This window comes from Girardinichthys multiradiatus, chromosome 10, assembly GCF_021462225.1.
Source record: "Girardinichthys multiradiatus isolate DD_20200921_A chromosome 10, DD_fGirMul_XY1, whole genome shotgun sequence".
In the NCBI taxonomy this organism is placed as follows: Eukaryota; Metazoa; Chordata; class Actinopteri; order Cyprinodontiformes; family Goodeidae; genus Girardinichthys; species Girardinichthys multiradiatus.
Genome location: NC_061803.1, coordinates 9185985 through 9212441, shown reverse-complemented (window position 1 = coordinate 9212441; position 26457 = coordinate 9185985). Strand labels below are relative to the sequence as shown.

At 39.2% G+C, this 26457-nt stretch overlaps 1 protein-coding gene across 4 annotated transcripts in view; it reads left to right on the top strand.

Annotated features, from left to right (window-relative positions):
• Positions 1-26457, top strand: part of vti1a (vesicle transport through interaction with t-SNAREs 1A) — a 158301-nt gene that overhangs the window by 103619 nt on the left and 28225 nt on the right. For 2 of the 4 annotated variants that reach the window (XM_047376804.1, XM_047376803.1), the window contains 2 exons: positions 152-222; positions 5137-5198. In XM_047376804.1, coding sequence (XP_047232760.1) covers positions 152-222; positions 5137-5198 — 133 coding nt within the window. Of the gene's footprint in view, positions 1-151; positions 223-5136; positions 5210-26457 lie in introns of all 4 variants that reach the window. The other 2 variants (XM_047376806.1, XM_047376805.1) reach the window with 1 other exon arrangement.

Here is a 26457-nt window from a genome sequence, read left to right as displayed (position 1 = left end):
GTAAACAAAATCTTTATTCAATAATTTTTCACTCATCTGTAACAGTATGCCACTTTGTTTCAAATATTCTTCCTATGTTTTAGGCATTGTTGAACATACTGTTTTCTCATACCTCACACTTTTTGATTTTGTTTTTGTTTTTTTGTTACAGAACAAGTGGGGCAGGAGATTCTTGCCAACCTTCACACTGATCGTGAGAAGATTCAGAGAGCCAGAGAAAGGGTAAGTACCCACCTGCCACCTACTCAAACTGGGTCCTCTCTTCTAACAAGTGCATGCAAAGCCGTAAGCTGTGACAGCTGGTTAGCATCTCTGTCATATTTTGCCTTCCTTTGAGTTTGTCAAGTAAACACAAATTCTTGTGTATACTTGTGTGCCTACTGAGTCAGCAGAATTGGACTGACAGAGTAAGTTTGGTACCTATTTATGGCCATCACTGCTTTCCAGTCTTGCAGATATCTTTAGTAATGAAGAGCTACACACATCCTGCAACATCTTATAAAGTGTGATCAGGTTGCCTTCATTTCTTTTGTAGGATTTTGTTATTTTTTCTTATTTTCTTTTGATTCAGATTCACCAGTCATCTTCTTTCCTCTCCAGTCTTCTTTTTACCTTTCAGCAGTCTCCTCCATTTTCATTATCTCCATCTGACTTTTCCTCAGAGAGTCTTAACTAATCCTTAGCTCTGCCCCATCTAACATGCAGCCAGCCAAACGCACAGGTAGGCAGAGACAGAAAAGACCAAACACAGAAAGAGGGCCCGGCCCCGTTGGCCCACTCAATGCAGAATGCTTAAAGATCATAACATGGCAGCGGGCCTCGCACAGACGGTTTCAAAGAAAATCAAACATCTCCTTTCAAAACACTCCATAGTGTCTACTGAGAGTACCTGCTCTCTTTCTTTTACTCTCTCGCTCTCTCTCCTGCTCCCCTCTTCCCATGAGTCTCCTTTGCTTAAACTCTCCTCACTACATATACACAAATTTGCACAAGCACTAGCTTCTTTAAAGGAAGTTTGCATAGCAAAAGTTAAGTGAAAAAACAATATGTAAAGAGAAAGGCATTGCAAGACTGGGCACTACCTTTTTTCCATTGCAACGATGGAATATATGAAGCAATATCACAAGTGAACCTTTTGATTGTACTAACACATTGCAGTTTACACAAACACTTGAATACACAGCTTCACACACAGACTTTTTGTTTTTGCTTTCATGCTACAAATAGAGTAGTAGTAGTAGTCTGCTAAATGTTTCACCTTGTGACGATTCATTTCTGAGCAATATGAGTGTTTAACCAGCACCCTAGTATATAGCAGGATTAGTGCTATGATATGAAGGAAGAAACTGAATGGAAGTATTAAAGTCAGGGGTTGTAGCCATGAGCAAGTGAATATCTGACCCCTCGTTTATCAGAAAAGGTAGCATTAATTTAAAATATCTTTTTGTTTGTCATGAAGCAGGCTTTTAACTCCAGTAGTCTACTGTTAAGCTGTTTCATCCATTTAAAACTCAGTTTTTGATGTGGGTTGTCTATTTTTATGGCTGGAACACCAGATTATTTCCAAGTATAAACCATCTGACCAAACAGTCAACCCTCAGACGAAAGAACATTGATTAGAACAATGAGGAACAATTCAGTTGGGTGGTGCATTTCTGGTCTGTGGCAGTACATATGTCGATGCGCAGCCACATAGTCCGATTCATTTTAGACTCATAAATAGGAAAGGTTCTGTTCATCCCTCTATCAGTTTGATTCGGTTATTTTAGGACAATGTCTGATTTGTATGAGTTTGTTTTTATGTGACAAAATACAGCAAAGAAGTTTTGCCATGCACTCTGCTCAGTCTTGAAAAGGCTTGAATTTGCTTTTATGATTTTATAGCTCTGGATTAGTGTGGCAAAAAAGAAAATGGAAAAATTGTCAATTTTCCAGACCTTTTTCAAAGTTTTAAAGGACAAACATCTTTCTTCTATGTCTTTATATCCCACACTCCATCTTGATTTCACAATTTAACCCATCAGTATTTGGGTTTTGGACTTAAAGCCCAGTCATTCAGAAATCAAAAATGTTTTTGTCTATTGACAACCCCAAATTCAGATTTCACTGGACTTGTGGTTTTTTGGGAAGGTCTGGTTATAATGCTAAACAAAGTCATAAAATATCTTTTTACAAACTACATAAAGGTACCAGCGTTCACAAATTGGACTTTAAAGAATTTGCAATTAGTGTAAGAAACTCCAGACATTATTTGACAAGTCCAAGAGTTATACATTCTGAATTTTTTAAGTAATTTCAAGTTAGCCTTAAAATGTTACTTGTGTTTACTTTTACTATCTCCCCTGGGTGCTAGTCGTCGTATGCTTTCAGACAAAGTATAGGTCACCAAGAAGAATAACCTACAATCTTTTCACAACTGCTCTACCGATGCATCTATGAGCAAATAACATCTTAACATCCCTCCAATCCAAGAACCACCAAGACAGAAGTCTGCTGCAACAAGAGTGCCACGGTCAAGAGTCAAGAAAGTTTAACATCAACATGGACTTGGAGGGTTCCAACCACAAAAGAAATCCCTGCTGTAAAATCGACACCTTCAAGCTTGACTGAAAATTTGCAGCTGTCCCCCATTGACAACCTAAATACCTTCAGGAGAAAAGTGTTACAGTAAGACAAGGCAAAAAAAAAAATCAGTTATTAGGCCAGAATGGTAAAGTATGTTTGGACAAGTCGAGATAAGGCTTTCATACCTAAACAGAAAAATGTACCAGCTGTCAAGCATGGTAGTAGAAGCATCATACAGAGAGTCTGTTTTGCTGCCAGTGGTATGTGTGCATTATAAAAACCACAAATCAACAGCAGGCCAGTGGAAACAGTTTTGGAATGGATAATCCAGGCTAAACTTCAGGAATACTACATGACCTCAACCCCATTAAAAATATAAGTAATATGCCTTAAAAGAGGGTCTCTGCTATAAAAAAACAGAACCTATGTAAGTTAATTATACTATTTCTGAATAAGAAGTGTGGTCAAATATTTAACTAGAGTTATGCTAGAAGCCTGCTGATGGCTATAAGTGTGTAGCTTCACTGCGACTTGCTAACAGTTATTTGAGCAAAGTAGCAAGCAATCAAATACAATAACTCAACTTTTATCCAAATCTTTTTTTAAGGTGATTAAAGTTGTTTGTTGTTTAAGCTAACCTAAAAACTCTTCCTCATTTATTTAAGCCTTAAAAAGTCTTAGGTATAACCAACTAAAACATGCAGAAACCCTGTAAACTCTCACTCTTGTGCTATGCTAAAGATCATCAAATTATTGTTTATGTTTAAGCCAGTTATCTTAATTTTTTTTATAATTGTTACATTTCTGTATGAATTTAGTCCCTTAAATTAAGACTTTGAATGTTTTCAAGCTGTGCAAGGAAAACATAAATGGATGAAACAGCTTTGTTCAATTTTCTCCATATATAGGCAACCACAGTTAATTTTAGACACTCGACTCAAGACAAATTTCTGTTGGTTTTCAGGTTAAGAAGGAAGGAAAATGAAATGGGGGGTCGGGAAAAGTGTATTTCGGGAGAAAGTGTAAAGTGTCTAGGGGACACATCTATGGGTAGAGGCAGACATCAGGCAAACTGCTGGACTTGTTGTCTTTGCCAGAGGGCCCAAACCCAAGGTCCCCCACCTCCTACCCTGCATCATATGTATCCTTGGCTCTGGCAACCTGCATCGTATCAGCCCAAGCTGCCAGAGGGTAAGAAGGAAAGATGGAAGAAGATAAAGAAAGTAGCTGCAAAGGAAGGGAGGGAAGAGTGCATGAATATCAGAGTGGAAGAGAAAAACAGAAACAAAGCACACTGTTGGAATCATTATATGAAAAGGGGGTAAATGGAAGAGGATGTAAAACGGAGGATTGAAAACAAAATGGAACAAACTAATGAATGCATACTGTGTGAGAGGGAATTCATTTGAGTTATTATCCCGCAGAAAGATGGAGATAAATGACTCCCTGCTAAGTAGAGAGAAAATTCTCAGCAATGAGTATTCCCCATTCTCCCCCCATCATCCTCTGGAAACATGACTACAGGTAGATGTTAGTGGCAGCTCACTCAGTGCCGTGTCAGCTTATTTTTTCTTTCACACCATGTTGGCAACATCTCTGCCAAATCATTCTACTCTTGAAGTCCCTAAATCTGATAATAGGGTGGAATGAAAACATTCCTGTGACACCTGAGGGAAAAAAGGCAGAGAGAAAGAAAAGAGAAAATACAGAAAGAAAAGGAAATATCCAAGGTAATTAGTCCTCAATAGCCATGATCATTATTTCAAGGGTTGCTTCAAGGACACCTTACGCTAGCTATGTACGTCAAAAGTAAAGGTGCCTCATATTCTTTCTTTTTTCTACACTATTCTGATGCTAGCTCTGCAGCAAGATGAGCAGAGGGCCATTTGAGCGACTGCTGTTGACTACATGATTAAAGCCAGAGAAGATTGTAGTTAAAAACTGCTCACATTGGTAACAATTTATAGAGTTTAAAATTAGAAGAAAAAAAAAAAGGCCATGACGGTTTTTACACTCAGTCAAGCTCTTCCTATTTTGGTTAAATTGGCACCGAGTATTTGCTCAGGAGGTGGTTTTGTCAATAGTCGTTTCTGAACAACCACCAACAAACTTTAAGATAAAACAGAAAGCTCCGGTTCTGGAATCTCTGAACATATAATAATAGCTTTTTGTTTCAGTGGTGTAGGAAGATACATGGCTTTTAAAAAGTCACATTTGATGCTGAAGTGTGTGTAAGTTATTACCAGCTAAACAGTGTGTTAAGATAACATACCAAAATGCAACAGATTTATCGCAGTGGTGGAGAGACTTCATACTCATTTAATATTTATTTAAAAAATGTGACACTATATTAATATCCTCCCTCAGTCTGCAAATAAATAAGTAAAAAAGCTGTGCAAAAATCTGAATAATTCTATACATGCAAATGAATCATTTGTCTTGTAGCTTTCTAATAATGAAAAAAGACTTCATGGGTAATTAATGACTCTTGGAGTTTGTTGAAGTGAATCACTGACCTGTTTGTTCAGGACAGAAAATAAAATCATTCTTGCTTTGGTTCTGTCTTCCCAGCTGAGAGAAACGGACACCAACCTGGGCAAGAGTTCTCGCATCCTAACCGGCATGCTGAGAAGGTAAGAAGCAGGTAGGGACACTGTTTCTGCACCTTTCTCTTTGTATTGTGCTTTAACAGTGTTTTGAGCTGTGAATGAGCAAAACAAAGATCTTTTATTTATTATCATAGAAAGTACAGCAAATAACTTAATCACCATCATTCATTTATTTATTCTTTCTTTCTTTCTCTCTTTCTTTTCTTTCTTTCTTTCTTAACTGCAGGTGAATCTTAATAAAAGTTAATATTTATTTATTCTTTCTTTCTTTCTTTCTTTCTTTCTTAACTGCAGGTGAATCTTGATAAAAGTTAATATTTATTTATTGAGATCAATCTGCATCATGTTTGTAAATCATTCAGATGAGGCAAAGTATTGACTGTATGGGTGAACTACAGTAACAAATATGTGCCACCATACTGCCGGCATGGAGTCTTGGTTCAACTGTAATGAGAGCAACCCAGTAAATGTTCCAGCTAAAAAAAAAAGGCTGGAGACAAGTGCACGCTCTGCATGTTTTTTCTTCTTTTTCTTTGTTTTTCTCATATCCAACTTCCACTCTTTGTTTCTTTTACTTTCTGCTTCATGCACAAAGCAGCCCCCGACAAACGGCCCAAGTCCAGGCAATTAGACCCAGACATATCAATCGGCCTTGCATTATCTTGTGCACACCCCTCCTTTTACAAACACACATGGAGACACACGGGAACACAGTTAATATCTTGTCACATCTCCATTTCATAAAGTGCTGGTGTGCGTGGCTCAGAACCGTGACGCCACAGTTGTGTTTCTTGCTCTCTGTTGTTTTGTTTTTTTTAATTCTCTCTCCTCCTTGCCCATTGTGGATTTTGATTAAGAGTAATATGTAAATGACACCGACTAAATGTAAAATCCCGGGACAGGAAGCAAGTGCCAATTGAAATAGATGCTTCAGTACCCATAGACAATTTGCTGGGCGGCTCAAGGGGCGACCGACACAAAGTAGGGAGGGAAAGACCTGAGAAGGGCTGTGATGCCAACTGTAACCAATATTTCTGCATATGTCTCCATTTTGTCAAGTCTGATTATGTGAAGAGGAGTGGTTGGGGGGGGGGGGGGGGGGGTCAGCTCGCCTTGCTTGTCACCCAAAGCTGTCCAGAAATCATTTATCATTCCCTCCTCCTCTTTCTCTTCTCTCTCTCCACCCCCCCTGGAGCTGAAGTAAATAACACACACTTATTTCAATATTATCATATTAATGTTAAAGTTCAGCTGTCACCTAATGGGAAGACTTAATCAGACGTAGCATTTTAAGAGGCATGCTGCCGCCGCCCCCTCCTCCTCTTGATGTGCCTCAGCTCCTCTGGTTAGTGCCCTGCTGAAATCAGGATTTATGAGGGCTCTCCATACTGAGGCCCTGACTGCAAACCTCTCCAAATACTCCCTGCATTTTCATTCGCATTTTATCACTGTTTGCATAAATGGAAGTTTTTTGTTTTTAACATAAAATCTAAAGTCATTTAAAACCAGAGAGGCAGAACTGAGAGCAGAAATTAGGCCCAGGATGCTTGAATAATCCACCCCCCCGCCCCCTCACACACACACACACACACACACACACACACTCTCCAGCCGACCCATTTTAGCAAAATGTTCCCAGTTCTGATTAATGGTGTATTTGTTTTGATGTCACTTGCTTTGTCATTCTGCATGAATTGGAAAGGTAACAAAAGAAGTGGAGTTTATAAAAGACTTGTACAAATAGGTACGCTTTCCCAGTGACACAAACCAGTGGTGGGCCCAAATATTTGTGGAGCTTTTTCTTTTTTTTTTTCTGTAAATTTTCAACTGAGGAGCATTAAATAATTACTTTCTAGTGTTATCACTTCAATGTTCAACACTTCACATTGTTCTGCATTAAACAAACATATAGACCAGGTTTAACTGATTGAAAATGATCAGTAATTTCAGCTCCGATCAAGGCCAGACTGAAGTGTATAAGCGCAGTGATTTTATTGTAATCCACAGGATATGAAAGATGTCCCTTTTTATTACTGATGTAGTACACTAGAACTAGCACAACCGTTCAAAATGTCCTTTAGGTCTTATGACTGTCACCCCTGCAGAGAAACAATTATTCACTCATTAAGCCTGCTGCCTTGGTTCAAGAAAGCCAATTAACTTTAAGACTCTGTGAATATCACTTATTGCAAGGAACATTCAGAAACATGTTTGTCCTGAAAAGCTGTTGTTTTGTTCGAAAAGAAAATGTTACAACTTTCAAACTGGGAATATCATCTCTGCCAGTGAGGGTAATTGGTATAAAACACTGGATTCGGTTCTGTTAATTGGTTAATAGGCCTCACATTATATAGATGTCACTTGGGTTATCTTCTTACCAAATTTCTCAAAAAAATCCAAGGTTTTTGTGATGTTAGAAAAATTAGATCCTGTCAAATTATTCATGTTCCACTTTTAATGTCAGAGAAAATAAACCAGTAAGTCAGAGAGGAAAATACGTATGATAAAACAAAATGTCCATTAACCTGGTTGTATAATTCTGCACATTACAAAACTAAAACTTTGTTATAATTTTGACATTATTTTATTTTATTTAAATATTCAGTCTTCCTGAGTTCACACCTGCAATCAATCACAGTGAGTCTGACTGACCTGAAGTCCTGTCCTACTAGGATTTTCCTAACCATTTTTCATGTGCATCCTTTAGGTAAAGTCACAATTTGCAAATGGGGAACAAATGATCAAATTGATCTGATTGGACAAAGGTATCAGTCAGGAGAAGGCTACAGTCTTGCAAGTATTTTTATTACTTGAACTTTTTGACATTTCTCACATTACAACTACAAACTTCATCTTATTCTCTTGGATTTGGATTTGATGTACAACAAAGCAAAGTACTGCACAATTGTGAAGTAAAAGGAAATTAAGACATGTTTTTTTTTTTACAAATAAAATCAGAGAATTGTGGCATGCATTTTAATTTAGCCTCCCTGGGTCAATACTGTGTAGACCCACATTTCTGTGGGTCTACACAGTATTGACATTTTTCTGTGCAAAATAGCTCATGCTGAGTCACGTTGGACAAAGTGTAGCTTTCAAGTCTTCCCCAAATTCTCAACTGGATTTATGTCTGGACTTTGACTGGGCAATTTTAACATATGGAAATGTTTTGATCTAAATTACATCGTTGTAACTCTGGCTGTATTGTTAAGGTCATTTTCCCACTGGAAGGGGGACCTCAACTCTTTTTCAGGCTCAAGTTTTTGTCCAAAACTGCCCTGTATTGAGGTCCACCCTTCTTCCTAACAACAATTAACAGCATTCCCATCCCTGCTGAAGGAAAAAATCCCCAGTATGATGCTTCCATCATCGTGTTTCACAGTGGGGCTGCTGTCTTTAATGTTATATACAATGTTAGTTGTCCACCACACACAGAATTCTGCATGTAGGCTAAAATGTTTTCTGTTGGGTTCGTCATACAAAGGCACCTTTTTCCACATCTTTGTTGTTGTCCCTATTGCTCTGAAGCTCTTCTAAAGTTACAATGGGCCTCTTAGCTGCTAGGTTTCCAGTTGTCCCATACTTTCTTTCATTTTTTTATTATGGTTTGAGCAGTGTTGTCAGATGTTAAAAGCTTGGGATATTGTTTAAACTTATCTGCTTTAAACATCTCCACAACTTTATATCTGCTGTGTCTGCTTAGTTGCTTGGTCTTAATGATGCTATTTGTTCACCAGTGCTCTCTAACAGACCTCTAAGACCTTCTCAGACCAACTGTAGTTATGCTGAGATAAAATTAAACATAGATTACTTAGCAAGGTTGCACTTGATTTTATTTAGATGTACCAAAGTTATAGGGGCTAAATACATAAGCACGTCACACCGTTCATCAACCATATATTATATTTTTCTTCCACTTCAAACTTTTAGTGAGAAAACATCCAGGGCTGGTTGAAATCTCAGAAAACCTTGTGAAAGGATCAGTTATGTGTGAATGAAAACAAACTTGAACTATAAAGTTGAAGATGAAAAGTGATTTTCTGTTTCAGCATGACTAGGACCCTAAGCACGCTGTCTGCTGTTCCTGATTAAAAAGGCCATGGCCCTGACTAAGGCCTCTGTTGTTCCTGTGACATATTGACACTGAGGCTTTCATAAATACAAGATTATTCTCTGACAACAGCTAAATCCTTTCAGCTGATTTACTGAACGCCTCAAGCATTTCACCCACCTATGGTCAGAAGATTTGGGAATGGGGTGCAGCTCCACACCCAGTTAGGACCACTGTGGGTCCTAGCAACTTATCGGGGGGGATGGGGGGTTATAGTGAAGGGCAATGAAGCAGGAAAAAGGGGGATGAGGTGGAAAGAGGATGTATATTTTGAAGCTGAGGGGTTGTCTGCTCTCACTGGCAGCTGATCCCACATGCAGGTGGTCGACTCAGTCGCCAGGCAGATCAAAAAGTCAAGGCCCCGGGTGGACCTGCCTTTGAAATGGGAATGGGGTCTAGATATCAGACAGAAAACATAAGCAAGCTCCCAGACACAGAACAGCTCCATATTCATGGCTGAGACTGGCAGTAGCGACGGGCAGGCTGGATGGACAGAGGTTCAGCCTTTAGTGGAGGACTTGTGCTCATTCTGAGCACTGATCAAGAGGTCAGCCCATAGGATGATGTGAGGATGATGCATAAACTTCCTTTCTTCAGCTTCATTTTTGTGTTTTTATTATCTCCTCTTGGATTTTACATAGTAGATACATGTTAATCACTGTGTGTCATTTTAAAAGCATCTTTATCAGCCAAAGAGGTTCACAAGTCATTTTTACATGTCCAAATCAAGTGTCAAATCTTTTGCTCCAAGTCAAGTTTCAATTCTCTAATGGCTCAAATTAACATTCTCTCATCGAATGCATACCATCTAGTCTGCTTATAAGACTGTATTTTTTTAGGTTATAAATCAAATCATTTACTGTATTGTAACACATGAACTTTAAACAGTTATCTTTTTATGAGTATTTGATTCAACAAGTTAACTATATTTAATATTATTAAGGGGTAATGTTTATGTCATTTGGAATGCAAATGTTTAAAGGAAATTGTAGAAATTACCTGACACCTGTTAAAGTCGGATTTCTGAATAAATCAAAAAAGAACTGCTTTTATTTTGAAGAGTTGTAAGAGTTTTCTCTCCTTACTTAGTCTGGGTAGTTGCAAGGTCCTGAACCATGTTCAGGATGATGTGATTTTTACTCTATGAACTACTGAACTGGATATCCTTCATTAGGAATTATAATGATGGCAAACATTAATTAAAAAGAAGATAACTTAAGAAAAATAAGATATCAGTTTAATGAAGTACACACCTCAACTAGAAATCAAATCTGTTCTCTTTAGATTGCTTTCCCAAGTCAAGTCTCCAGTTTTTGTTTTTGTGATTTAAGAGCAATTTGAGTCTAAGAGGCAGACTCAAGTGCCCATCTCTAGTACCATCTAGAACAAAGGAGATGGTAAATCCTAAATGGACTGAATATATATAGTCTGTTTTCTTCAAACACTTATACTATAGTCACCCATTTGCACACAGAAACACGCACACTGATAGACAGATCTATAGACAACTCTGGGTGAAGTGCTTTGGGGCATATTGGACTCAATGTTCTGTATGTAAGACAACTTCCCTACCCACTGAGCCACAGTTGAACCAAAGATGACTTTGTAAATCTATGTTTGCCACACTAAGATAGTTTACAACCATTTAAAATGATCTGCCAATGTTTGCACACAGAAAAAAAGCCACACCTATTTATTCACATATGGTGTTGAAGTATTAAAGCATTCGGTGTATTTTATGTAAGACTTGTTTGGCCTATTTTGCATTTTACTTTACTTTGTATTACACCTGAACACATCATGGCCTCCATTTCTTGTCCCAAGTGTGGCAAATCATTCCCAGCGGATCTCCTTCTCTCTGATCTCCTGTCTGTGTTGCTGCCACAATAATTCCATGTATTACATTTGAACACGTTCGCTTTGCTTTGCAATTTGTTCATCCTGGCATCCTTTCCACCGCACACATAAACCTTACCCTGCTTCTCCCTACTTTTCGTTTATCCCTTTGGGTCAGCCCCACCTCTGCCCTTTTCCCTGTTCCCATCTCGGGAGACATCCTGTTCATGTTTGAGTTTTTAATGTCCAGTATGCTTTTATTATGGCAAAGGAGCACTGTGCCAAAGTTTGAAGCGTGTGTGCCCCCTTGGCACTGCTTATATTAACTTTATAGTGCATATCAAGGTGAACGCAGCTGCTGTCTGATATGCTCAAAGAAACGAGGATAGCATACTATTCGATAGTAGCTATTAGATAGAGGTGATCTTTTTTTGGTGATTGAGGATTGAAGTTCTGAAAGGGTCTGATCATTGTTGTTGCAAAGCTGTTTGTGTTTTCTTTGTGGGGGATTCTAGTACTGCCATAGCTGTATTTTGCTGTGTTATAGTAAGAGAGACTGATTTATACTATTTGGAGATGATAGATTGCACGTACAGCTCAGTAGATTTAAGTGTGAGAGGTTAATTTTCTTTCAGCAATTTAATTCAAAAAGTATAACTTGTGTATAGACTCATTACCCACAGAATAATATACACTGCTAAAAAAAAATTAAAGAAACACTTTTTAATCAGGGTATAAAATTAAGTCAGTAAACTTCGGAAGCATTCATCTTGTCAGTTTAGTTGTGGAGGGGGTTGGTAATCAATGTCAGCTGTTTTGGTGTTAATGAAGTTAACAACAGGTGCCTTAAGAGGGCAACAGTGAAATGCCACCCAAAACAGGAATGGTCTTGCAGCTGGTGACCACAGACATTTTTTCCTTAGTAATTTTCTGACTGCTTTTTAGTAGTTTTGCATTTGACCAGTGTCAGTGTCACTGCTGGTAGCATGATGCGATACCTGGACCCTGCTGGCAGTGCAAGTCCACCAGGATGGCACCTCAATACGCGCCATTGCCCAAAGGTTTGCTGTGTCTCCCAGCACAGTCTCAAGACCATGGCAGAGATTCCAGGACAAAGGTAGGTACTTTAGGAGAGCTAGACAGGGCCATCAGAGGTCTCTAACCCATCAGCAGGACCGGCAGGTTCACTGTGAGCTCAGGTGGCAAATGTGAAAGGGTCTGGAGAAGCTGCAGTGAACGTTATGCTGCCTGCAAAATTGTTCAACATGATCAGTTTGGTGGTGGGTCAGTGTTGGTCTAGGGAGGTATATCCATGGAGGGACATACAGACCTGTGCAGGATAAATTCTTGTAACCTAACTGTCATTAGGTATCGGGATGAAATCCTTGGACTCATTGTTAGACCCTTCACTGGTGCAGTGACGCCTGGGTTCCTCCTAGTCCATGATAATACCCGACCTCATGTGGCAAGGGTATGCAATCCGTTCCTGGAGGATGAATGAATCGATACCATTGACTGGCCTCCACGCTCCCCTGACCTAAATCCAATAGTCCAAATCTTAGCAACATAATGTTAAGGTTCATCCGATAGTTCATCCATTTGAGTTGCTGCAATGACATTTCAACGAATCTGTTTTTCAGTTAATATTTCTTCAAAAACCTTTTTCAACTTCTTTCCAAGTTTAGAACTGTGCATAAGGCTAATAAACAATACATAGTTATCAATGTTTATGATAAAAGTTGGAGTCAGGGGAAGGGGACAGATTAAGCTTAGGCTTAGATATCAGGTTAGGGTTTACACATTGGGCCATCAAAGTGAAGTATCTATGCATAAGGGCTGAGAGTGAGGTCGACCTGTGAACGATGTCCACAACTGGATACTTCTCGTTTGGAATGCTGTACCCACCATATTAAAAGAAAACTTATTGGAAGGAAAAAGTGTGAAGGAAAAAAGTGCACAAGCAACAGGAAAAGCCCTATTTATATTGCTCTTTAAACATGCCTTCTAGTCTCAAATCGTAAGACTTGCCCTTTGAAATCACATTTTTTATTGTTGCGGTCACAATATGTGTTTAAACTGTGTCAAATGAGACATTGTTCGCTTCTCCTCTGTCTTGGTCATTTACCAGATTGTCTCTGATTTGAGGCACACAAGTGACATCATAGAAAGCGGTTAAAATGATATTAACTTGGATACAAGGAGGCATGCTTGGAGGTGTGATGTGTTGTGTGCACCATCAAGTAACACACATCCATAATTCTTCCTATATGAAAGCAGGTTAGTATTGATAACATATACTACAAACCTAGACCATGCTAAGAGCTCTTGTCGCCTTATCCCAATGGCATCAAAGTAAAAAAGAAAACTCACTACTGGATTTAATTTCTTTTTTTAATAACTGTTTAGGTTTTAAATGTCAGATAAGTGTGCTGTCTTCAGATAGACAATACTTTTTATTATTCATCTGTCTTTGGCCACAGGCTGCTGCTGTGACAATGACAGGGTGCGCCTCAGCCTCATTACTCACTGCGCCAGAGTCAAACAAGCACCGCTGCTTACAGGATCTCTTTCTCACTCTCCTTCCTGCTCCATTGCTGTCTTATTTTCTCTCTTTCTACACCTCGCCCATTAGAGAGTGCTGATGGAACGTTTTTTGCAGGAAGAAAAAGATACACACAAGCCTGAGCTGTAGAGTAAGGGGTTGTTGACAAGGGCAAAGACATGTTGTCTTATATAAGGCATGCATTAGTCTGTTGAAGATTGAATTGCTCCACTGACTGCCAAAGCCCCCCTTTTCCTTATTCATCTCTCTTTTTCTGTTATTTTTATAGTGGGCATCCTTTTTTTCCAAGGTTTGTTCCAAGTGAGTGCGATGAAGTGTTGCGTTAAAATTCATCTCTGTAAAAACCCCAGAATTTGAGATGGAACGCAAACTTTAAATACAGTACAAAATATTTGCTTTGCCCCTTTTAAGGCAATTGGCATTTCAAGTTAGAGGAAATCAAGCAGAAACTTTAGGCATATGTTGAGTAAGACTTTTTTATTGGTACAAGTAGCTCTCAGCTTGTCCGGGAGCTCATCTTCAAAGCTGAATCTCAGCATTTCAACACAAAAAAACAGTCTTTGCACCATCACTTCTCCAAATGCTCAGGGGTCATCTCGCCTCGACATAGAGGTGATGCTTCGTTGGACCTCACTCACGCCATCCGAACCGAGGGAGCTTCCACATTTTTGCCCCACTCCTTTAACCATGACAGACTGTCGTACTGACGAGATGACTGGAGATCAGTGGCGCTCTCATCCCTTGAAGTGGCTCCAGGTGTCACTCCAAGGGTACCCGCCCTTTTTGATCTGCCGTCAAGCGCCTGTCGGGCCACGGCACCCTCTGATTTCCCCGTCAGAAGGGAAAGAGGCTTTCCTGTCCAAAAGTTCCACCTCTTACTTTTGAGTGATGGGAAGGGTGAGGAATTGGCAGATATGAAGCACATCATCCCCATAATAATTTTGGGAGCCGGGCTGTTTCCAGTTGCAGACGTTTCCTAGCTCTTGTTTTGCAGTTATAGGGAATCCTCTTGACACCCACCACCCATGGGAGCATTGCATAGGAATGATCCTGATTTGATATACCAAGTTCTGACAGTCCATACAACAGAAAAAAGCAAAATAAACATCAGATGAAACCAAAACATCCTCAATGATCATGCTGTGGGCCTTGTCTTGAGAACAAAAAGCATCCTCTCAGACATCTTCAGATGCTGTCCAAAGGAGGTCCCTGTTATTACTGAGGTGCTGCACAAACAAAGAGGAAACATAAAACAAAATGGAGGAATGGAAGTGTATATCTTTTCAGCGAACATGGATGCTGGTTTCCTTCCTGCCTTTTGTTTTATTATATCCCTTATGTTATCCCCCTCCTACTGTGAGCTTCAGTAGAAATTACAGGTGAGCTCTCAGTCTGTGGCAGGCCCAAGCTTTCGTCTAGAGGGAAAGATAGTTGGTATAAGTGGGGTGGGGTGGGGGGGACTGAGAAGGAGAGGAAGAAGAGATTTGTGCTTTTGCAGTAGCGCTGTGTTGTTTGTTGAGCACACTCTTCCCTTTGTCTGGCGATAACTTATTCAGCACAAGACCATTCATCCAGGGGTTGAGCGCAGGCGTCCGTCAAGACAGAAAATAATGAGGCGACAGCAGCGCAGAGGATAGCTTTCACCCTCTGCGTAGCCACCCCCTCCACGCCCTCCATCCCTGCCATCTCCCCCTCCTAGCCTCCCATTATCAGCCGATTTAAATAGGTAATAGGGGGTCTTCTCCAGGACATTTTGAAGCAATTAGAACCTATCTCATTGTCTGTTCTTTTCCTCCCAGCATGCCATCATGGATACTTCTGGGCATGCTTTTGCTACAGCTTCCAGGAATTTTGTGGAATGCTGCTGCATCAATAAACGCCTGTTCTTGTGTAAAGCGAAAAATGGAGCTGCTCTGTTGGACATAGTTTTGCAATTGTGTCACTTGGGTTATTTACTGTGATGATATATGTTCCTTTTGTTGTGATTTTTTACGTTTCACTTATAATAATATATTCACAGTGACTCAAGTGACACCCCTTTCTGAATTCTTAAGGTTTGCAGCTACAACAGCTTCAACTCTTCTGGCAAGGCTTTTCACAAGGTTTAGGAGTGTGTTTATGGTTTATGCTCTTATTCATCCCAAACGTCCTTTAACACCTGACTTACTCGTCCTTGTCCTTATGATCTTTGCCTTCTGTACTGGTGCATAGTCATTCTTGCAGTAGGAAGGGGCCATCCCAAAAAATGTCCAACATGTCTTGTGCTGAAGCATTAGGAGTTCCTTTCACTGGAACTAAAGGCCAAACCCAAAATGGAAGAAGCTATCTGCTGTACCTGCCTGGTGTACAGGGAAAGAAGAGACTGTTGTGGCTCACCAATCAGTGTAGATCACCAACTATTTGATTTAAGGCATTTCTCTTCTTTAAAGATGTGTTGCTGAACCATGACACCAATGAAAAAGATGAAACAAGTTCAATAACAGCAAGTGCCGTTCTCCTGGCAACGGGCAAACCCAGACTCTTCCATCACCCATGTATTGTTCTTCATGATGCAAGGCTTGGATGGAGCTGCTTGACCATGAAAAACCAATAAAATGAATCCCTCTATGCACTTTTCTTGAGGTAACTGGATAGTCACATGGAGTTTAGAGGTCTGAAGTGGTTGATTTTGCAAAAAGTTGGGAGTTCTGTGTACTATGAACCCTGCTCTGTGATTTTAGGTTCCCTACCACTTTGTGGCTGAGTTACTGTCATTCCCAGTCGCTTCCACTTTCTCATAATGTGACCAACAGTTACCCGTGGAACATTAGGTAGTGAGGAAATTTCCAGTTCTCACTTTTTTTCCCACAGATGGCATCCTAAAACGGTGCCACTGCAATTTACTGAGCTCCTGAAAACAAATCCCATTCTTTCAAAAATGTTTGTAAAAACAGTGTGCATGACAGTATCCAATTTCTTGACTTGGCAATATTTGCCTAATCTGCCTCGCAAAAGTTGTCCAAATCCATCACAATCTGATCTGATGGCATTAATTGTCTACAGATCTCCTTTGTTGATTACGGCACAGGTTTGGATGCACATTGGTGCCGAAAAATAAAATCCCTCTTCATCTTCAGCTTTCTGGTAAGCACCTAAACAGTTTGGTGTTAACCTTCAGTAATTAAGCACTTTTCATGATTTTGTCCACCTTGAAAAAAGTTTAGTTCTCTCTGAGGAAAGGTAACCTCAGGGCATAATGCTGCCACCACCATATTTCACTGAAGGTATGAAATTAATTTGGTGAAGTGCATTGTTTATTTGCCGCTGTGTTTGCATGTTCATATATTTCTTTGCCAGGATGCAAATGCTTGAATTATTTATAAATGCTCAAATTTTTACTTGTCTTAATATTTTCCTCGGCTCATCAATCATTTACTGCGCCTCTGTATGTCTGTTTCTCATCCTAACAGCCCCCCAGGATGGTGCAATGAAACAAAGGCAGAACATTGTTGCCATGTTGTTGATGGCATGAAAGATCTCCTTTCTCTCTCACAACAGGGCAAAACAATAAAAACAGAATCACCCTTTTCTTTTCTTTAAGAAAGTTTAAAGGTTGAAAGGAAAGGCATTTGTAGACAACAGGAGCTGCCGTCAAAATACTTTCACACTTTCACATTGGTCCCTTTTCTAAGCCAAACAGCTTCTATAACCTTGAGTGCTTTTATACACAGCACAAAAGTAGGATTTATATTGTATTTTTGCGTTTAAATGCCAAAGCCTAGAAGGCAAAAGGCCAGATCCACCCATCCCTTAGTTTGGTTTGGTGGGGGTGTGAAGGGAATTCCACGATGCCTAAAACACAAGAGTTTTTATTTAATAAATACTAAAGAAAACACTTTCAAAATATCTCATTTGCCAAAATCCAATCCTCAAATTCAATTTCAATCTTGTTTGAATTCTTTCTATTGTCATATGAAAATTGGAGTGATTCATTCCTGACAGAAGTGTCACAGATTTATAAAAATACAGCAAAAAGGAGGAATAACTGAATCGAAGAGTGAAGCTTTGGCTTTTTGTTATTAATTCATGTCATCATTGTTGTTTTTTTAACAGATTTTATTGCTCTGAAAGTGAAAGTTGGCATTTCTTTCTGGCATCTTAAAATAACTACTCAAAATATTAAAGCAACTTTGTTTTCTTTCTTGTTTGTTCAGTTGTTTATGGTGTTTCCTCAATAGCAAATTGGTCTTTGGAAATATTCTGACATTTTAAACAGTTAATCTTGCATTGATTAATTTACTGAATTATGTAATTCAGATTATAGCAAAAGATAATGATCCAACATCTTTTATTTCCTGCACATATTTTCTTCAGGATTTGGTAAAGCAATTGTTACTCTAAGAAGGGCTTGAATAATATAGCAGTAATACTTTTGGCTAACAATGTTTCTGCAAGGTTTTTTTTTGTTGCTTATTTTCTAGCATTTGGCGCGGACCTTAGATTGACCAAAAAACTAATCAAGTAAAAAAGTTTACATAGAATGTCTGAGAATTTCCCATCTGACTTATTCTCAGTCTATTATTTGGTTCTTGGTCTGATTTTGGTGAAAATGCACAATAATGTAGATTCTTGAAACGTTTAGTTCTTCATTCTTTTGTAAGATGTCTTTACATTTAGGGTTAGAGTAGGGTTAAGGGTTGAATTAAGGTGAGACGCTGATGGTGTAGGGGTTTAAGCGCTCGACCCAAATACAAGAGGCTTTAGTCCTTGACGTGGTCGTCCTGGGTTCGAGTCCCAGCTCCGGCGACATTTGCCGCATATCTTCCCCTCTCTCTCCGACCTGTTTTCCCGTTGATCTACTGAGAAAAATAAAGGCTACTAGTGCTGCAAAAAACTTTAAAAAATTTTCAAATTAATTACTTCCATTAGTTAGTTCATAGTGAAATCAAGCCTTGGACTTTTGAGTTGTAAGCGTCTTCCAGAGACAGAAAGGAACATCTTTTTAAGGTGTCAATAGACACCAACAGGTGGATATTCTGATCTATACAGTTCTATAAAAGTGTCTCTGTTGGCAAAAACTGCTGAGAAATTTGTTCATGTCAAGTGCATTGCATGCTGAAGCCATTGGCCTGGTTTGGGTATTTGGGGAGTGTACCAGCATTGCACTGCAGCTAATGACAGGTTCCATGTGTCCCGTGGCTTGTGGCCCATTGCTCTGTTTGTTTGGAGAGTGGTGCTCGGCCGTGAAGTGCTGGCCCAGCTGGCAAAGGCTCCATGCCCCATTGGCCCCAATGGCTGGCTGCTTTTTGGACCACAACAGCCAGGCAGACTGGCATTCAGAAGGCTGTTGGGAAAAGACACGGGGGAAGGCAGGGTGTGACTGAGGGATAGGAGTTGTTGGCTGTGCACCTCGGTGTTAGATCAGGCTTGCTGCCAGCTCCAGAGAAGATTTCCTTGCTCACACCACAATCTTCACGTCTCTTTGGCGACAGGGATCACAGTTTGCACCTTAAGGGTCAACATCATTCCATTGTGATCTGCCTCAGCATGAAGATCCATGCTCACAGCACAGCACTGTAAAACCTTTTACAGACCTTTATTTATTTATTTATTTATTTATTCATTCATTCATTTGTAAGCTAGCACTATTTTTATGGCCAGTAAAACTATCCAAATTTTAACAACAGTTTTAACACATTAACATCCACTGTTATTAGTTTGCCAATCCAGGAGGAGTGAATGTTGCAAGTCTTTGACTCGATGCAATCTGCTTGGTTTCCTTAGATAGAAAACCTTTTAATCAATTTAATAATAAACTGAATCCGACTGCACTGTTTGATAATTAGGATTAATTGGAATGTATGTACACAACTTGAAATCTGTATGATTCGATTGAATTGACTTTGTAAAGTGAGATGACATGTGTTGTGATTTGGCACTTTATAAATAAAACGGAATTGAACTGAATTGAAAAAGTTTGTAAAAATAAAATATTAGGATTTCTGAAATATTAAAAAGGTAAATGTGTTCAGAATTTGCAGAAGTTAGACAAAAAAAAAAGAAATCTAGAATATAATGTACTCCATTTCTACACTTCACTCTATTTCTAGCCCACATCTTTCACCTTCCCACCCTCAAGAAACAGTGGAAAAGACTTCCAGCCCTTCTTACACAACAACATTTCTAAACAGAAAAGTTTAGTTGCGTTTCTACTGTTCGTTTACATGTTCGTTTACACTTTTTCTTTGAAAATAGCACCATTTAAGAAGGGGTTCTAGTGTAATGGTTTGAAAACGTCCCGGTCTCTGGTGTCATGTAGACGGGAGAAATGTAACCTTTCTTATAGGGAAACCCTGGCTCATGCGGAGTATGACTGAAATCAGTAGAAGTTAATGTGCATGCGCGCCGAGCAGTTTAAAACCCACAGAAGATGAGGATGTCACCAATACCAATGGCAGATTGCAGAATAATCCGCCATTGGCTGGTGTTAACCCAACCTTTGAACCACTGCTCTGTATGATATGGTAGAAGGCATCGGAGATGCAGCAGGAACTAAACTGTGTACACACCCCTGTTAAAATGCCAGGTTTTTGTAATTTAGAAATAAAATGAAACCGCAATGAATCATTTACTTTTTTTTATCTTTTTCACCTTTTAATGTGATGTGTATCCTGTACAATGCAACAGCAAAACAAACAAATCTGTTAAAGGTTAGAATAAAATAAAAATACAGTCAAGACTTAAGGTTTTTCTTTCAAATAAAAAATCCAGTCCTGGCTAAAATCTCCCAAAACCTGAAAAGGAGAAATTTTAAGGGCACAGTTCCAAAAGTATGCCACAAAAGAAATGACATACAGTACCGAAAGAACATCATACCTCCAGGAAATATGGTGATGGCAGCATCATGCTGTGGGGTTACATTTCTTTAAATGGAAATAGACTTTTTTCATAGTGAATTAAATAATTGCCAGCAATGAATACCTGTCAAATTTGACCCAAAACCTTCAGGTGTCTGCAAGAAAGAAAAAGATGAAGACTGATTAAAAGTTTTCAACGTAGCTATTGAATGGCCTACGACCTGAGCAAGAGAATAAACCTAAATCTGACAGAAAATTAGAGGGGTCATATGAAAGGGCTGTAGACGAGAGATGTCCTCACAGTGTGAGATATTTGGAGAACTTTTGCAAGGCAGGGTAAGCAAATATTGCCAAATTAAGATAGGGCCTGCTAATAGACTCCTAAAAAGGAAGACTGAAAGCTGAAATTGAATCAGAAAGAGCTCCAACAAATGATTACTTTAAGGATGTGCTCACCAATGCATCCAGATGAGCGCAGCTTTTTATTTTTTATCCAGTTTAAACAGTTTTATTTATTTATTTTATTTTATTTTTTTCAGTTTCATTGTACAAGAGGAATGTCACATCAGACGTGAAGAAATCCCTTAAAAGAAAATATAATGTGAGCATAGACACTGTTTTTTCTCTGCACAGCATTGCCCTAAATGAAATCTTCAGCTAATTTGAATAGAAAGTGTTACAGTTGTAATACAAATGTCTTAATCTAGCCAGTTAGATGCAGACAACACAACAGAAATATTCAGTTCTTCCTAAGAATATCTCTATGAATTCTTAAAACCAGAACAGTTCAGCATTTAGAGCCATCTTGTTTGTTTTCTGGGTTGCTTGCGTACATCCTGTTAGCCATTGTGTAAACTATAACCCCCTTACCCCACATTCTGATGGCGCCATGGCTAACATTGCTTCACTGTTGCAGGAAAGTTGTGAGGACACTGATGTCTTGGCCTTGCATCCTAGTGTCATTTTCCCAGCCTGTTTGTGGAGCCCGCCAATACCCTCATTCTCCTCAGCTGACCTGAATGCATCATGGAGTATCACACACATGTGAGGAGCTTGATAGTCCAGCCAGCAACAAATGTTTTCCTGCTTTTTCTGCTGCATTTGTCCTCTGTCCTGGCCTGTGTTTAGGCTCTGTTGTGCGGTTGTTTTGTCCCTGAGTCTCTTGGCCAGGACTCTCATTTTGTTTAACAAGACGTTGACGTACACTCATCCCATCTAAAAGTTCCCTCGTGGTGGAGCATTTGAAAACAGACTAGACATAAACCATTTCTAAACACTGGTTTCATTTTACCGATCTTTAATTACATTGTAGCAACCGAGGTACAGAGTTGAAGCAAAACACCATGTTATCAAAGCATATAATAGCAAGGGATACCAAAGCTGAAAGCCAGAGCGCTTAGAAAAGCAAAAAATAAAAATCATACATAAAAAATACTTAAGCAATGTTAAGGTGTTAAAAGCCTTTGAAGACTGATTTAATGAGTTTTGTGAATGCTGAGATGTCTTTTTGCTAATTTTGACTCGTAAGACATAGTCTATGATTATAGCTTTGTAATCTTTTAGAAATCCGCACACTGTTCATTCACTTACCTTCATACGGCCTGCATACATTCCTATGAAAAAGTTTGCCCCCTTGCTCATCAAGCAAAATTGAATAACAGACGAAGATAACATTTGAGGTACGGCGCTGGTGGTGTAGGGGTTAAGCACGCAACCATGTGCAGAAGCTATAGTCCTTGATGCGGCTGTCCCGGGTTCGAGTCCTGGACCCGGTGACCTTTGTCGAATGTCTCCCCCTCTCTTGGCCCTTTTTCCTGTCTATCTACTGTCATAAAATGAGAAATAAAGGCCTCTAGTGCCATAAAAAAAAAAAAAAGATAACATTTGAAAATATGTAATTCAGTTTTCAGATTGTGTCATTTTTTCTATAACACTATCCAAACCCAGCCACCCCATAAAACCTAATAACTGGTTGTGCCACCCTAAGCATTTGTGATAACTGTCTTTTATACCACTGTGGAGAAATTTTGTCCCCTTTGTCTTTGTATAAATTTTTTTTATTGAACTACATTGGAGGATTTTTGAACATGAGCCCCCTGTCTAACATCAAGCTGCAACATCACATTTAAGTACAGACATTGGTTAGGTTCATGGTGGCCTTTTAATCATTGTTCTTCTGCATAACCCCGGTGTGCTTGAGCTTGAGGTTACTATCTGATGGCCAGACATTCTTCTTAAGGATTTTGTGGTAGAGAGCAAAATTCATAGTTCTATCAGTGGCTCAGACCATCACACTACCGCTGCATTGCCTGGCTATAAGTGTTTGTTCCTTTTCTGAAAAGCTATGTTAGTTTTACAACATATATAACTGGACACACACCTAAAAGGTTCTGCTTTTGTCTGTTCAGTCCACAGAGTATTTTCCCAAAGGTTTTGGGGATCATTAAGATGTTTTTTTGGCAAATGCAAGATAAGGCTATATATTCTTTTTGTTCAGTAGTAGTCTTAGCCTTAGATCTCTCCAATGGAAGTCATTTATATAACCAAGTCTGTTTATTTTATTGATGAACAATGAATTCTGACTTTAATTGAGGCAAGTGAGACCTGCTTTGTTTTAGATGTTTTAGGTGGTTCTTTTGTGACCTACTGGATGAGTTGTTGTTGTACTCTTGGAGTAATTTTGGTTGGCCAGCTACTTCTGACAGGGAACCACTGTTCCATGTTTTTTCCATTCATGTATAATGGTTCCCACTGTGGTTTGCAGGGGTCCCAAAGCAAAGAAATTGCTTAATGGTCCTTTCCAGACTGAAAGATTGCAATGATTTTGGTTCTGGTCTTCCCTTGAATTTCTTTAGATAGAGGTGTGATGTATTGCTTTTGAGATATTTTAACATGCTTCATTTTGTCAGACAGGTTCTGTTAAAGGGATTTCTTAACTGTAAAGGTCTGGCAGTAATCAGACCTGGACATGACTAGTGAAATTTAACTCACCTTTTAAAAACTGGAAGTAATAATTTTAATTCAAAATGTTTCTCAAGATTCAGAACTGTCATCAGCACTACTGCAGAACTGTTACTAATTAAACTAGCATACCTACTTTACACCTTTCTTTTATTGCTTTATCTCCCTATGTAACTTCATAGCTCACATTTTCAGCTTATCTTTAAGTGACAACCCACAGCCATTTAATTGGTATAAAAAAACTACTGGATTGCATTCCAGTTGCACAGACTCTCAGAGTATTACATTGTCATGAAGGATATCATTGTAGCCCAGAGCGATAGACAAGCCTTCTTCCAGCTCTATGACAAAGGCCTCTGTGAGGTCATGACCAAGGCCAAGACTATCAGTGCTATTAGTCTAGCAGGGAAACACTATAACAACGGGCCCTGTCAAATAATGGTGTCAACAGTGGGTTTGTGTTGCTTCATTTGTGTAAGGAATGTCCCTGGTTTAATGGTGACGCATCGTTGTCTATAGACTCAGTAGGTCAGTCTGCCATGTTTCTCTATGCCTGTTGTGCTGATGAAGTGTTTTTTTTTTTTTTTTGGTTGTTTTTTTTTTAACCATCTATAAGCTGTATGAGGACTTAAGATTTTTGCTTCCTACAAACTTTCCAAAGTCATAAAGGTCAGTTGTGAGGGACGGATAGCCTAAAGACATAGGTGTGGGTGAAAACATGGTAGCTTTTTCCCCTTTCACTGATGACTTGTGCTTAACTTCTTTATGCCTTATCTGAAACTGTAGTTTTAACTTTATGGTTTAGTCTAAGCTATGGCTTTAACTTTAAGTATTGCACATAAACCATTGTTCATGTGTAAGGTTTAAAAAAATATATCAGTTGTTTATTTCTAATTTTCTAATACTGAGCATTCAGTATTAAACCTTACAATGACTGAAGAATTTTTTTTACAAAGGGAATTAGATGGTTAACCTTCATCATCCCTTCTTTTGTCTCCAATAAGAGAGCCCAGTGCAGCTGCAGATGGCTTTCCTATAAACATAGTGATAGAGCTACAGCCTGAAAGGTCACAAACAATGTTCCGCTTTAAGAAACATGTTAATGTTTAGAGAAAGATACTTTATTTTGGCTTACCCATACATTCCAGCTGACCAGCTGAAGTGGACAGGAGGGCAACGTGTCTATGTAAGAAAAAGGCCAAATAATTTGTTCCCCCAACATGTTTTCCACGCTGAAGGCTTATCATTTATACTCAAATTTTTTAATGTGTACCCAATATAATTTGATTATATTATTTTTAGTACTTTTTTAATGACTTTCATTTCAACATTGAATGTTTTATCTTTTTATTATATGCCTTGTTTTTAAGACTATTTCAAGATGCAGGCTGGCAGAACTGCTACAAAATCCGTTATTTTGAGTCTGCTGCCATGGCCTACCCTCTGAGTTTCTACATTTCCTTTACCTGACTTGCTGAATGATTTCTTTAGCTTCTCTCTGCTCCTTTAGTCAAAATATTTCTCCCTCCCCCCCCCCCCTCCCCCTTTTTTGCTACGCCACGTCTTTCTCCCCTTTCGAACAGTAAATGTTAAGATCCAGGAGTGGATCAATGGCTCTTATCCTTTGATGTGCCAAGATGCATTACGAGAGGTGAGTTCTAATTGGAGCACAGAGTTGAGGATCGATGTTGGCTGTAATTGCCTGACACAGGCATGGGTGTGAGACTTTATTATCATTAATATTTAGACATAATATGGGAGGACTCAGCCCAGGCTAAATGTACAACAACCGGGCAAAGCTTTGATCTCTGGAGGTAGTCAGATCGATTGGACTTTGTTGAGGAGTGGTTGAAGGAGAAGAGATGGCGGAAGTGGCTGGCTAGGCGCACAAGTTGGGAAGACCTACACCTCAGATTTTATAGTAGTTCTTCAATTTTAGCATTTTTACATATAAAAATGTTGTCGTATGTCTTAGTGAAAACATAAATGAGCGTAGAAGGCTACATTTGGGTAAAAATTGGGATTATTTGTTTTACATTTTCAAAATGTAGTAACTATTGTCAGTAACTGATAATTCAGCATTCACCTTGCCTCTGCCCTTTTTACTTACTGTTATTAGTTCAACTAGAGATTTGAATTTAGTGGTTTAAGGGAGAAGACTTGTGTTTATGTTTTTGACAGGTTCTATTGTTTGGGGATTGTAACAAAATATGATGTAGGAGGAGTCCTTATGGCCATCAGGGTGCTACCCTGGTGTCACCAAACACAAGAAAATGTTACCTAATATTTTGGATGAAGGAGAGAGACGAGACTGATGGAACACTCCCCATCTAACAGCATGACCAGAGGGAGCAGAAAAGATCCCCACAGAGGAGGCTGAGGGCACGCAGAAACTGTAATGCTGTTATGTGTACTCCCAGTGCTATCTCTGCCTCTGATATTGTCTCAGAATGGTTCCCCTAGGACTGATACCTTGATCATTGTACTTAGTGGACAAAGATGGTTAACAGGTTGCACAAAAACAGGTGTGTTAGCTTTCACGTGTGCGACCTGTTGTCTGTTATTGGACAGACTAGGGAAAATCCCTTCAGGAACCAGGTCATTGGGAATGCTGTAGAATTGGCTTTCTCATAAACCTTTTTTGCAAAGTGTTTTAGAGTACATTAATCTAGGATTGAGGAGGAGGTTTTTCACCTAAGTTCTAGTGCCTAACCTGGGCTGGTGCTAGACCCATTTCTTTACTGGTTTGTATCACATTACATGCTGGGTTTTCCACAGCCAGATAGCCAGCGTGGAGCCATGTCATTCATCATCAAAATATGTCTTCTAGTAAATGTTTAACACTCTATGTTGTATTCTGGAAAACAGTGCCAAGATATAGTAGGAAAACGCAAGTTATATGACGACGCATTGTCAATGGATGCTTCTTGTATTAAGGTGTGTTAATCTGGTCACTGAAACAGTATATGGGTTACC